Genomic DNA, 13,316 nt, shown 5'->3' with positions numbered 1-13,316 from the left:
GGAGTGCACTGGCACTATCAGGGCTCACTGCAGCCCTCACCTCCTGAGCTCAAGCAATCCTCGCACCTCAGCCCCATAATAGCTGTGACTAGATGCATGTCACCACTCCTGGCTAATTTTTTTGTATCTTTTGTAGAGATGGGTTTTTGCCGTGTTACCCAGGTTGGTCTCAAACTCTTGGGCTCAAGCCATCTGCCCACCTCAGCCTCCCAAAATGTTGGGTTTATAGGCATGAGCCACCCCACCTGGCCATTCATTTTCTTAAGCTTCCCAAGTGATGACGATAGGGGAAGGAACTACGTGCTGAGCTCCCGAGGTTTCCCTGGAAATATGATTGAGCCACCTGTGACCACCCTCCTGGATGACATGACTTAGGCAGACTTTGCCCACCTGAGAGCACATCCTTTCTTAGCCATGCTTGGCTGTCGTCTGGATTTCTGACGGGCCTGGTCTCCTTCTTAGCGTTGCCTATGCCTTTCTCACCCTCTGCAGGTTCATGGAGTTTGAGGCTGAGGAGATGCAGATTCAGAACTCACAGCTGATGAATGGCTCTCAGGGCCTGTCTCCTGCAGCCCCTTTGAAACTTGATCCTCTAGGGCCCCTGGCCTCTGAGGTTTGCCAGCAGCCAGGTGAGGCTACCCAATTTTGACAGGAGCCGTGGGCCAAAGGCTCAAAGGGAGGTGCACAGAAACCAGTCACAGATTAGAGAAGGCATGGCCCAGGCTCTGCTGCTTTCCCTCTGGGGAGTGGCATTTGATATTCCAAGCAGACCACCCCATAGGAGGCTGGATTCTCAGATTCCTTTTGCCCTGAACTAGGTATTGATGTTGGTCAAGTAAACTAACTGCTCTCACCAAGACTCTAAATTCAGCACATAATACCTCATCTGCCTAAGAAATGGGGGCTGGATCAGGGGGTTTCTTGGAATTTCAGGGATTCCAAAATTCCTCACAGTGATTCTTAGACCCTCGAGGTCCTAAATCTCCCATGGCTGGTACTTTTTCAGGTTGGCCCAATCCAGCCTGGAACCATTTCAATGTACCTAGATTGCTGGCCTCACAGAGCTGGGAGGCAGAAGCCGTAGTTTCTGTGCTACTTCCCATTCTCCTATCTATCTCTTCCCTTAGTGTACATTCCGAAGAAGGCAGCCTCCAAGGCACGGGCCCCCCGCCGGCGGCAGCGTAAAGCCCAGAGACCTCCTGTTCCTGAGGCACCCAAGGAGATCCCACCAGAAGCTGTAAAGGAGTATATTGACATCATGGAAGGGCTGCTGGGGACTCAACTGGCCACTGGGGAGTCAGATGGAAAACAAGAGGAAGAAGGGCAGCAGCAGGAGGAGGAAGGGATGTATCCAGATCCAGGTCTCCTGAGCTACATCAATGAGCTGTGTTCTCAGAAGGTCTTTGTCTCCAAGGTGAGCTGGGCCTGCACGTCTGGTTTCTAGCAGATCCTTGGGGTGGGTACTCCCGGGAACTAATGATCTGGGGTTTGTCCAGGGTGGTAGGAATTAGGTTTTGTTCTGTAACTGAGTAATGTGTGTGCATGCATCATCATGAGAATGTGTGTAGCCGGTGGTGGTCAGTTTACAATACCGGAGGGGTAAGAGGGAACAGTTGGGGAGCTCATGGTTTCTTCTCTGAAGCCCCTTGTTTCACAGGTTTCCTGCTTACAGACTTACATCACTTTTCCTTCTGTTATCCAGGTGGAGGCCGTCATTCACCCTCAATTTCTGGCAGATCTGCTGTCCCCAGAAAAACAGAGAGATCCCTTGGCCTTAATTGAGGAGCTAGAGCAAGAAGAAGGACTCACTCTTGCCCAGGTAAAACTGGGGTATAGGAAATATGAGAACAAGAAGCTTGCAAGATTTTATCTAACCCTACACTGTCAAGGGTGATATGGCTCTGGAGATGAACAGCTTCAGGACTGGGCTTCAGGTGCAGAACAAGTAGGTAGAGGGCTATGGAAACACAGGCAATGAGAATGTAAGGGCTCACAGCATGGGAATAGGGCATAAGGAGGTGGGAAAGAGCTGCAGTATCTGTCTTTGCTACCATCGCTTAAACTACTTGCTTGCCTTCCTTGCCCTGCCCAAACACCATCTTGTACCCCTCACTCAGTCAGCTCTTTCACAATCATGTATAGAACTGATTATTTGTCCATTTCTTCCAGCTGGTCCAGAAGCGACTCTTGGCCTTGGAAGAGGAGGAAGATGCAGAGGCGCCTCCAAGTTACAGTGGAGCTCAGCTGGACTCAAGTCCTTCTGTTTCTGATGAGGATGAAGATGGGGATGGGCGGCTTCGGCCCTCGCCTGGGCTTCAGGGAGCTGGGGGCGCCGTTTGCCTTGGAAAGGTTTCTTCTTCAGGAAAACGGGCAAGAGAAGTGCATGGTGGGCAGAAGGAAGCCCTAGGGAGCCCCAGAGGGATGCACAGGGCTGGGAACACTCTGCCATCCCCCAGCAGCTGGGACCTGCAGCCAGAACCTGCAGCTCTACAGGGAACTCCGGGACCCTTGGGTATGGAGAGGAGAGGGTCTGGGAAGGTCATAAACCAGGTATTGCGACTTCAAGATGGCCATCTAGGAGGCGCTGGGCCTCCTGGGCACTGCCTGCTGGCTGATAGGACTTCTGAGGCTCTGCCCCTTTGTTGGCAGGAAGGCTTCCAGCCTGAGAGCACTCCCAGTTTGGATGCTGGACTTGCAGAGCTGGCTTCTCTGCAAGGACAAGGGTTAGAAAAGCAAGTCCTGGGATTGCAGAAAGGACAACAAACGGGAGGTCGTGCAGTGTTTCCTGAAGGGAAGGAGGCTTTAGCAGTGCCCCAGGAAGGCTCTGCAGGAGCCATGTGGGGAGATGACAGAGGTACCGCCATGGCTCAGAGTGATGATCAGAATCCTTCCCCTAGAGCAGCTGGGGACAGGGACGAAGTCTCTCTCAGCCCAGGACTTTGGCTGAGCGGTGAGATGGATGCTGTAGACTTGGAGCTGCCTGTACAAATAGAGGAGGTCATAGAGAGCTTCCAAGTGGAGGCGTGTGTAACTGAGTGTCAGGAAGGCTGCCAGGGACTGGGCTCCAGCAGCAGCATTTCCCTGGGTCTTGGAGAAACCGTAGTACCTGGGGATACGGAGAGCAGCGTGATTCCCTGTGGAGGCACAGTTGCGGCAGCTGCCCTAGAAAAGAGAAACGACTGCTGCTTGCCAGGACCTTTGAGGGCCAACAGCCCAGCCTTGAGGTCCAAAGAAAATCAAGAGCAGAGCCATGAAACCACAGGGGACCCCAGTGATCTGTGGGCAGGAGGCTGCTTCCCATTGCTGGAAAGCAGAATTGGCGGTTCCACACTGGAGTCTTCCAAAGAAACCCTTCTGCCCACATGCCAAGATGATGTCCTTATCATGGGGACCAAGGATGCCTCCTCCTTGCCTGAAGCCAGCCAAGAGGCAGGGAGCAGAGGCAATTCCTTTTCTCCTCTGTTGGAAACCATAGAACCGGTCAACATACTAGATGTTAAAGATGACTGTGGCCTCCAACTAAGGGTCAGCAAGGACACCTGCCCATTAAATGTTAATTCTTATGACCCCCAAGGAGAAGGCAGGGTGGATCCTGACCTGTCCAAGCCTAAAAACCTTGCTCCTTTACAAGAGAGTCAGGAGTCTTACACAACTGGCACCCCCAAAACATCATCTCACCAGGGCCTTGGAAGCACTTTCCCTCGATGGGGAACGAGGGGTGCCATAGTTCTGAGAGAGACTTCTGTTACTAAAACACGCAGGTCAGCAGATAGGGCCAAAGGAAAGGAGAAAAAGAAGAAGGAAGCAGAGGAAGAGGATGAGGAACTCTCCAACTTTGCTTACCTCTTGGCCTCTAAACTTAGCCTGTCACCAAGGGGGCATCCTCTCAGTCCTCACCATGCCTCAGGTCAGGGCAGCCAGAGAGCATCCCACGGGCTCTCTGCTGGGGCAAAAGACCCCAGCAAACCTCCATGTCCTGTTGCCAAGTCTGGGAAGCGAGCTCTAGCTGGAGGTCCAGCCCCTACTGAAAAGAGATCCCACTCAGGAACTCAACTTGGGGTCCCCAGGGAGGAACCCCTAGCTCTGGGAGTAGTTCGATCCTCACAGCCTCGTAAAAGGCGGTGTGACAGTCTTGCCACAGGCAGAAGGAAGAAACGACGTCGTAGCCAGTAGGGAGCAGCAGGACCATCTGACCCCACTTGCCAGTCCCTAAAGGTGGGTGCCCCAGAGTAGATTCCAGCCCTGCTGCCCACCAATGGAGATCCCAATGTTGAATCTCATCCCAATGTTGTTTTGTTGTTCTGTAAAAGCGGCAAGCATGGAGAGAGAGGTCAGACTGGCTAGGCTGCAGGGGGAATCACCTTTGGAAGGAGCTATAGAGAAAGAAAACAAATAAAGTGTTTTTGTTGGAAAATGCTCTCAAAGTGCCCTTTTTCTGTACTCGCGTCTTTGCTGCTAGATAGGGTGAGATGCTATAAAGAAAGACTGTAGGGGTAGTCTTAGATTCTACAAATCCATAGATCTTACCTTGGCTCCAGCCTTATCCTGGCTCCTTGCAGCCTCCTCCTGGCAACAGACTGGCTCTCAGGCTGTGGTAGGTCCCCAAACTGAGGAATCTCCAATGATCACTTTATACATCCCCTCTTCACAAGCCTGGACTTGGTGTCAGGAAGGCTTATCTGGGTATCTTATAATTATCTGCCTCCCTTTAAGTCTATAGATAGAAAGATGCTTTTCTACCTGTTAGATCTCTGAGAAAGAGATCTAATTTTCTTCTTTTTTTGAGACAGGGTCTCGTTCTGTAGCCTAAACTACAGAGTGCAGTGGCGTAGTGATGGCTCATTGCAGCCTCAACCTCCTGGGCTTAGACAATCCTCCCATCTTAGCCTCCCAAGTAGCTGGGACTACAGGGGTGCACCAGCATGTCCAGCTAATTTTTCTGTTTTTTAGAGCTGGGGTTTTACCACATCATCCAGGCTGGTCTTGAACTCCTGGGCTCAAGCCATCTGCCTGCCCCAACCTCCCAAAGTGCTGGGATTACAGGCATGAGCTACCATGCCCAGCCTAATTTTCTAATTGTCCATAATTGTGTCTCTAGGGGGTCTTGTTTTCTTCCTTGAAAAGAGGCTGGACAGAAAGGACTTCAGTGTCCTTACTCATCCTGTGGCAGAGAAACCCTCCTGTGCGGCTGGTCGGACCTGCAGGGAGGAGGCTGGTTCCTTACTGACACAGCTCCTTGCTTCCACTAGGGGCGATGGAATCAAGTCTCAGTAGGATTATTAAATATGGAATGGTAGCAAGCTATTTTTTAATCTCTAATGAGGACAGAACAAGAGGGAATGCGCTGAAAAGAGGTTCGCGAAGAAGTCTGTTAAAATGTACATATAGGAGATGACAGCAGGAGGGAGGATATGGAACCTCAGTATGATTTCTGTACAGGAAGGAGCCCTGTCCATCTGATAGTGAGGAAGATTCACCCAGCTATGGCCAAGAGGACGAACCTTGGAAACCTTCGGGACCTTCCAACAGACGTCCTACAACCATTCATCCCTTTCCTTCCCAAGTAATGATAACATCAATGTAACTGGACTTCCTTTTTTTTAATAGATATAGATTTATATTTATATATAAAATAGTTTTTTACAAAAAAAAAATCAACCAAACAAAACATTAAAATCAACTTAAAAAAAAAAACCAAACAACGATAACAAAATTCAAACAGGAGCAGAGATGGGGCTGAGGCATAGGGGAGACCCTTGGCACTGCCCTGAGGAGGAGGGGGCGAGAGGCTGAGGCGCTCAGTCTCCCTTTTGCTTGGGTGCCTGCACAGTCCCGTTGGCCAGAGCAGTGGGGCTGCCTGGGGATGAGGCCTGTGGTGTCTGGGAAGTGCCTCGAGAGGTGTGTGGGGGGCGCAGGTAGGTGCTGAAGAGCTTCCCATAGAGTGGGTCATGGAGGGAGAAGTTCTGGAACTGACCTGGACAAATAAGAGATGTGGAAAAGTGAAAAGATGTAAGAACGAGAAGAGAATCCCCCGGCTCTTTTCTCAGAACTAAAACATCTTGTCCCTCTACTGTGTTTAACTTCTCAAATCCAGGTTTATGTCCTCTCTTCCTTTCCAGCCTGTTCTTCCCAGCCTCACTTCTCATAGGTTCTGATCTCCAGCGCTGGTCACTAACCCTTGTTCCCTCCCAGCCCAGCGCTTTCCTGGATGCTGGCGGGGCCCCAAGTGCCCGTGAGGGGCTGAGAAGGCAGAGACTCACAGAGGGACAGGCCTCGGCTGGGTTCTGCCTGGCACAGCTCAGCATGCAAAGCTGCGGCGGCAGAGCGGGGTGAACCCAGCAGCAGGTGCAGGATGGTGCTGAAGCCGTCTTTGCATAGCAGGCGGTCGGGCCCCTCTGCTTGCTCTTCAGCAAAGAGCTTGGGAGAGAAAGGGATGTGAGTCAAGTTCTCTCCTCGTGCCATGGCCTCACCCTGCCCCACAGACTGGCCTGACAGACTCCTCCTCTTCCAAAAGGGTGGTGCACAAACCTTCCCTGCCCCTCAATGCCCTTTCTGCAGAACTGTAGACTTTATAGCTTTTCCCTTCTTCTTCCTTCTTCTCGTTCCCAGCTAGGGCTCAGCATAGAGGCTGGGGGTCTACACTGTGGTACTCGGTTGGATACCAAGTGCCTACTATCTAGAAGCTGTTGGGAACAGCATACCAAAACAGGCCTCCCGGAGTGGGGTGAGCATAGCCACTAAGCACAGCCCCCCGCCACCCCCCAGTACCTCAAAGGCCAGACGAGTCAGCTCTTCCAGGCTCCTGCCCCCATCCAGAGCTGCTAGCGCAAGGGCCACATCTCGGAAGTCCACCAAACCCTTGGTATCCTGGAGCGAAAAAGAAACCAGGGCAATGCGGGGACCCTGCACCCCTCTTCCTGCTCTTTGGATTTTGACTCCTCCCTCTTCTCAGCAAATAATAGGGGTGATCCCTGTGATTGCTCCCCTCAGAACTGGGAGCCCCAAACTCTTTAGGATTGCTGGAATTTCTCTCAGGTCACCTGGTGACAAAGCCCTCCCATAAGGGACTCTCCTAGGAATGTAAGGGAATCCCTCAGGAACGCTGAAGCTGCCGTGAAGTTTCTGACATGCCAGCGGATGGCAGTCCTGCTCCCCAGGCTAGACAAACTGGTTCTCTCTGACTCAGCCTATGCAGAAGAACTGGTCCAACAGATTGAAAGGGGGCCACAGGCATAATTTCTTATGAAAAACGCAAGGAGCGCGCCTGCTGTACCAGCTCCATGGGAGACCACAGCATCTGAATTTTTGTTTCTGCTCTGCTACAGGCCAAGTGGGGGAAGCTCTTTTCAGGGACAGTCTGCCTCAATCCAAGGAATCTAGGCACGTGGTCACTCTGTCCCTTCAGAGGATGTTGAGGGTCACATTCTGCATCTCAGATCAAAAAGCTCCTTGGGACCCCTATTGGTTGTTCATAAGCATTAACAATCTTTTAGGATTTTTGTAAGTTGACCGGGGAACTTGGTTAAATCTTGAGAAATACACGGCTTGCTAAGAATCTTGAGAAAATTCCTCTAGAGAAGCTATAGGATATTTAAAATAATCTGCCCAAGTCCTACAGATATATCTGGGTCTCGAGCTCTCAACCATCTAACTGTCCAGTGTTGTTGCTTCTACGTGTCATCTTCCCACGTAACCTTCATGGCTCTTCTTCAAAGACCCTCCTCACCCAGCGCCCCAAAAGGTCTTGTGATTCCCCACCTTTGCCACTCCCTCAAGTGGTTTCAGAAATTTATAGTCCTCACTGATCATTTCTACCTTGTTCGTCCTCATAATGATGATAACATTGCTCTTAATGCTTGATTAAAAAATGAATCTTCAGTGGATTTCAGGGGATGGCCATCTAACAACAGCTGTTAGAACATGCACTGAGGACTCCAAACTGTGAGTAACTGATACGGCCACTAGGAACATGTCAGCCTGGAGGGAAGCCTCGGTTCTGCTCTGCTCTTTGTTCCAGCTCCTTTACCTGCTGGAAGTAGCCAAAGGCACCAGCCACCGTCTGAGGATCAGAGAGCTGTAGTTGCCTGGCAAACTCTTCCTGGCTGATCATTCGACTCCGGCCTGGCTCTGCCCCAGCGTCCACATAGCCAGGGGACAGCCTACAATGGAATTGTTGAAGGCAGAATTGTCTCAGTTTCCTTCTGGACACACCATCGAGCAGGACTTCAGCCCCAGTACCAAGCGTTCCACCAGTACAGGTTCAGCTGCTGTTTTTCTAAGATGTACTGACTCATAGTCCCTTGAGAGCCCTTCTTACTTTTTTCACCTGCGTTATTGCATATCCTTCCATTTATTCCCTGCTTCCTTTTATTTACTCCATTATCTTTCTTTCCAGATTTTTTCATTTTTAAGATTTTCCTTCCTGCTTCTCATTTCTCCCCTTCTTATTCTCTGTCTCTCCCTCTCTCTCTCTGTCTCTCTCTCTCTCTGTGACACTGCTCACACCTTCACTTTCAAAACCACTTACCCAGCCTTCCGAAGCACTTTTCCCAGTTCCCAGAGCTGTGGCTCCAACGCCACCTTCAGCCGGCCCACCACAATCACAGGCAAGCTCCCTACGAACTCACATTCGGTGGCTGGAATGCCCAGAGCCCTACAGGATGAAGAGGGATGGGATGGAGGGGAAGGAAGCAGAGAAACTTCTGAGGGTTGGTTCCTGACCCTGGCAAGTTGACTGGAGGAGTGGATCAGGCCCCTTTAAATCTCCCCTCCTCTGTCTCAGCTGTTCAACAGCCCTTCCCACTGCCTGCTCCACAGTCTATGCCTGAAAACCTCGCCCCCCTCCACCCCCTGGTGGCTCCTTTGCCCTGTGCAACTGCTCCAGGAAATACTTTGTGGGGCACTCACTGTGCCATGACCCTCTGAACATTGTTGGCATAGAGGGTGGGGTCCCTGCTCTCCTCAGGGCTGGGGTGATACACAGGAAGGAACTGAAACACAGACACACACAATTCTTATCAGAACCTCAGAGTGAGGTGTGACCGCTCCCACCCTCTTTTCCCAAGGTTTCAGGAGTGTGAGATGTACATTCGCCCACCCCACCCATGGGAGCCATACCTCCACATCCACAATGCTGCAGGGCTGAGAGGCTGTGAGCCAGAGGACTTGGAGTCTAAGAGCAGAGAGATTTCGATGCTCACCAGTCTCTAACTATGCGCTCCTTCCCCGGCTCCCACACCCCACTCCCCTTCCCCAACCCAGGTGGGGAGTGGGAAAAGTTCTGCCCTGTTGATATAGAGATGGACTCCTAGACATACAGTCAGGTGGGTGAATATGCAGTTGGGAGACACAAGGAAGGGCCAGAAACGCGGTAGAGAAAGAGAGCAGAGCTGCATGGATATGCCAGAGGAGGAACTGTAGGCAAGGCGAGGTTTGAGTAATGGAAGAAAAAGGCAAGAGGCATGCCTGATGGTGAGGGTTCTCAAGAAGGGATAAACGAGGGAGAAAATCACAGAAACATGGGAAAATAAGTGCATACGAGCCATAATTACAGCAGGAACAATTTAGGCGGGATAGCTAATCTAAGCACAGCCAGATTATATGGGGACCTCAGGGGGAAAGTGGTATCTCCTCTACAGTTCCCTCAGTCCTCAGATGAAGAAGGGCCATTCACCTTGTCTGGAGATTGGAAGATGGGTCAGGAATTCTCTGATGGACCCTGCTCCCCACCCTCACCCCAAAAATACCAGAACTCACACTCCAGGACCCCTCCATGCCCAGCTGGTGGTGTCCTATGGGAGAAACAGAGGTAAGGGCATAAGAGCATTACCTCTTCCCCCCTGGAACTGGCCAATCACCTTCGAGCAGAGGGCCTGATCCCACCTCTGGTCATACCCCCAGTGCACATCCCATCATAGCACCAACAGTTTTCACTTATTTCCATTTGGGGCGGATTTGTGCTCCCCCTTTCCACTCTTTCTTGGACTAAGACTCACCAGACTGTTGGGGTAGCGGATGAGGACAGGCTGCACAGGCACCCCTGCGATGAAGGCTCCTAAATCCCATTTCCACCCCCACCCCCACAAGGCAGAGGTTAGTACACAGAAGTAGCCACAGGGCATGAGGTATGGAGGTCTGGGACAGTTCTCAAATGAGACACGGCTTTGCTCCACTCATTGATAATTTTCTCTCTGACTCCCCAACTTGTCAGCATTAGCTAGGAGGCCCCCTGTCTCCCTTCCTCTCCCATCCCTCCCACCCTTCCACTTCCTGGGTTACTTCAGAGTCCCTCCCCAAATCTGGAACTTCTTTTTCCTACAGCCCATCACCCATTACCATTGTATTCACCTGGTTTGAACTTAAGCAAAGCCTTCTTGTTGGAACAGGTGCCCTCGGGAAAGAATAGCACCTGGGGGAAAAGAGCAGCATGAGGTGAAGAAGGCTGAAGAAGACGGAGGAGAGAGGAAAGGGAAGCCTGTTGAGGAGCACATGGCAAGTGAGAAGATGGTCTTGAGACCCTTACCCACCTGCGGCCACTTGCCTCCTGAGGTGGCCCGCCTTCGGACCTCCTCCACCACTCTGCGGCGAGAAGCCGGGTCATGCCGGGATACTAGGATGGCTTGGTTGAACCGAAGAAGGGCTGGGGTTGGGAAGGATACAAAGAGGAATCACTTCATTCCTACCCAGGGGCAGTAACATCTGCAGCCTCCACTTCCTCAACAGTGTGAGAAGTTTCTGCTCTCTCTCTTTTTTCTGTTTTGTTTTGTTTGACACTGAGTTTCGCTTTTGTTGCCTAGGCTGGAGTGCAATGGCTGATCTCCGCCTCCTGGGTTCAAGCGATTCTCCTGCCTCAGCCTTCCAAGGAGCAGGGATTACAAGCACGGGCCACCACGCCTGGCTAATTTTTTTGTATTTTTAGTAGAGGCGGGGGGTTCTCCATGTTGGTCCGGCTGGTCTCGAACTCCCGACCTCAGGTGATCCGCCCGCCTCGGCCTCCCAAAGTGCTGGGATTACAGGCGTGAGTCACCGCGCCTGGCCTGTTATCTCTTTGCCCTGGGACAATCCCTTTATAGTAGTTGTCCTTTTAGAGCACTGACCAGAACTCCCCCCAACACCTCTCTGTCCCAGCCCTCAGAATCTAAGACTGGTTCACTAATGGCATTAATTTATATTTCACTTGCCAAGAGTCCCTCCCCACTTTGAGGCCAGTTCTCTCCAGTGTCTTCATTCCTGACTTTTTTTGCCCAGAGTTATCACCCTGCCCCTTCACCTGCTTTGAACTCTCTCACCTCCAATGACAGGAACGGAAAGGTTCTCAGCTCGGGACACAACTTTGGGCAGGTCACAGGGCAGCAGAACAATGGGGTCAAAGAAAGTGGAGTGTGGGGCAGCAACAAGGACAGGGGCTTGAAGGCGAGAGGCTCGCTGGCCGCGAACCCGAATCCGGAGGAAGCCCAGCAGGAAAAAGAGCAGGCGGCTCAGGCCTAGCACCCCGTTGTGGCACACAGTCCTGCCAGGGCAAGGCTGGGTATCAGCGGAAGCAGTGGTTCTAACCCTCACCCGCCCCCAGGTTCAGGCACCGGGAAAGTAGGGCACCCCTCTTTTACCCTTAAATAGGATGTGACCAAGGGGCCAAGGTCTCTGGCCACTTTGGGACATATCAGGGCACATTACTTAGAGGTGAGGTCTGGGAACCACGTCTGAGCTTGGCTGACTCATCTCATCTACCCAAGCTAGACAGAATAGTTTCAGAATCCTCCCTTTTCTTCTTAAAGAGGGAGCAGAATAGACAGCAGGGAAGAGAAGTAGGGTCTCTGGGGGCTGATCCCCCACTTACTTCCTCCATCCTGTAATTGGCTCCTGAAGCTGCTCCTCACTAAGACCGGCCACTTGCAGCCAGGCAAAGGGCCAGAGGAGAAAGAGGACGATAAAGGCCAGAAGCACTCGGATGGGGGCCAACAATGCCCCCAGGAGGCAGAACTGCAAAGGGTGGGAGAGAATGCCACTTTAGAGCTTGAATATGCTCCCTCCACAGCATCCCTCTCCCACAAAGGACAGACGCAGGAGCAAACAGCCATCATCCCTTGCATGTGACAGGTGGTGTGGGAACAGGAGAGGGGACTGGGACCCAAGGTGGGATGAAGATACCAATGAGGGCAAGAGGATAAAAGATTAATGGCATCAAGGGCCTTATTTCCTGTCTTTCAGTTGTTCCCTACCCCACTTATAAAACCGAACGTCATAAAACGCATCTAGCAGTTAGAGGATTTAATAAGAATGAACGCCAAAGTGCAGGGCGCTGTGCTTGATGTACAGTAGGTTAGAGATAGGTCCTCCTCCCCCACATCTTATTCCATAAATAGCTCCTATGCCCAACAGAAACCAGGTGCACAGATCTTCCACTTTGGGCCTAGGAGGCAGAGGGCTGGAAACAGCGAGAGGTCCAGTTTTCAGGCCCGAGGTCAGTTTCTAACACTGCTCAACAGCAATCCTATAGTACTGGGGGATACGGGAGACAGGAGCTCGGCCCCACTCCGCATGGGAGAGGTTGCCAGGAACCACGGTGACTCCATAGGCTGCCTTGGGGAAGAAGCAGGTAAACAAACCTAGCCCCTGGAGCCTGCCTCCGGGGAGGTGATGACAGCAGAAACCTTGGACACTCCCTCCCCACACCACCTCCCAGTTCCCCTAGGCTGGCGCGGCCCTCCACTTCCTGTAGCCAACCTCCCTCTCAGCCTCCCTGCCCCCACCGGGAGGTGCTGCAGTGCGGGGTGGAGGGGGGTTGGAGGGAGTGGGAAGAGGGAGTGTAGGAAAGGGCACAAGGTCGCAGGCTCCGGGCCCAGAAACGTCTTCCCTCTAAGTCATGCCTCGGAGGAACACTCGGCACGCCCCCGCCCCCACCCCCGGCTTCCCGTAGCCTCTAACTCCATCCTAGCCATCAGGCTCTGCAGAATGTAATCCGCATTCCCCAGCGTCCTTCATCTCTCCAACCCTAGGGTCCCCTGCAGTCCTCCATCCCCACCTACTCAGCTCTTCCACACCTTCGAGCTTGTCTATCGCACAAGCCCGCAGCGTCCTCTCCAGGGCTCCTCGCCCACCCGCGGCCGCCCCCACGTGCGCACCCTCGGACTCCAGCTCCGCAAGCCTCTCAGCCATCTCCTTCTCATGGATCCCCAAGCCCACCTTTGCCAGGGCTCAAACGGCCCCATTTTCTATCCCCACGGGTCCTTCCGACGCCCTCTCCCTACACATTACCTTAACCCTCTGGAGGCGGGAGAGATGTAACTCATGCACGAAGGGGTTGGGGGATGCTGGGG

General features: G+C 52.4%; 2 protein-coding genes across 4 annotated transcripts in view; one reads left to right on the top strand and one right to left on the bottom strand.

The window, feature by feature from the left end:
* Window positions 1–4,414, top strand: part of NUTM1 (NUT midline carcinoma, family member 1) — a 17,494-nt gene extending 13,080 nt beyond the window's left edge. For all 3 annotated transcript variants that reach the window (XM_011932679.1, XM_011932678.1, XM_011932680.1), the window contains 4 exons: window positions 493–629; window positions 1,128–1,414; window positions 1,703–1,819; window positions 2,170–4,414. In XM_011932679.1, coding sequence (XP_011788069.1) covers window positions 493–629; window positions 1,128–1,414; window positions 1,703–1,819; window positions 2,170–4,173 — 2,545 coding nt within the window. In that variant the 3' untranslated portion in view covers window positions 4,174–4,414. The remainder of the gene's footprint in view (window positions 1–492; window positions 630–1,127; window positions 1,415–1,702; window positions 1,820–2,169) is intronic.
* Window positions 4,415–5,583: 1,169 nt separating this feature from the next.
* LPCAT4 (lysophosphatidylcholine acyltransferase 4) overlaps window positions 5,584–13,316 on the bottom strand; it is a 17,741-nt gene continuing 10,008 nt past the window's right edge. The window contains exons 2-15 of the mRNA XM_011932725.1: window positions 13,255–13,310; window positions 11,837–11,979; window positions 11,289–11,509; window positions 10,527–10,639; window positions 10,348–10,408; window positions 9,996–10,054; window positions 9,757–9,791; window positions 9,118–9,172; window positions 8,908–8,990; window positions 8,528–8,653; window positions 8,027–8,159; window positions 6,769–6,867; window positions 6,261–6,417; window positions 5,584–5,974 (exon numbers count right to left, since the gene is read on the bottom strand). Of these exons, the coding sequence (XP_011788115.1) occupies window positions 5,799–5,974; window positions 6,261–6,417; window positions 6,769–6,867; window positions 8,027–8,159; window positions 8,528–8,653; window positions 8,908–8,990; window positions 9,118–9,172; window positions 9,757–9,791; window positions 9,996–10,054; window positions 10,348–10,408; window positions 10,527–10,639; window positions 11,289–11,509; window positions 11,837–11,979; window positions 13,255–13,310 (1,517 nt within the window). The 3' untranslated portion in view covers window positions 5,584–5,798. The remainder of the gene's footprint in view (window positions 5,975–6,260; window positions 6,418–6,768; window positions 6,868–8,026; window positions 8,160–8,527; window positions 8,654–8,907; window positions 8,991–9,117; window positions 9,173–9,756; window positions 9,792–9,995; window positions 10,055–10,347; window positions 10,409–10,526; window positions 10,640–11,288; window positions 11,510–11,836; window positions 11,980–13,254; window positions 13,311–13,316) is intronic.

This window comes from Colobus angolensis, unplaced genomic scaffold, assembly GCF_000951035.1.
Source record: "Colobus angolensis palliatus isolate OR3802 unplaced genomic scaffold, Cang.pa_1.0 Scaffold97, whole genome shotgun sequence".
NCBI lineage: Eukaryota > Metazoa > Chordata > Mammalia > Primates > Cercopithecidae > Colobus > Colobus angolensis.
The sequence above is the reverse complement of the archived record's forward strand: the minus strand, read 5'-3'. Positions and strand labels throughout refer to the sequence as shown.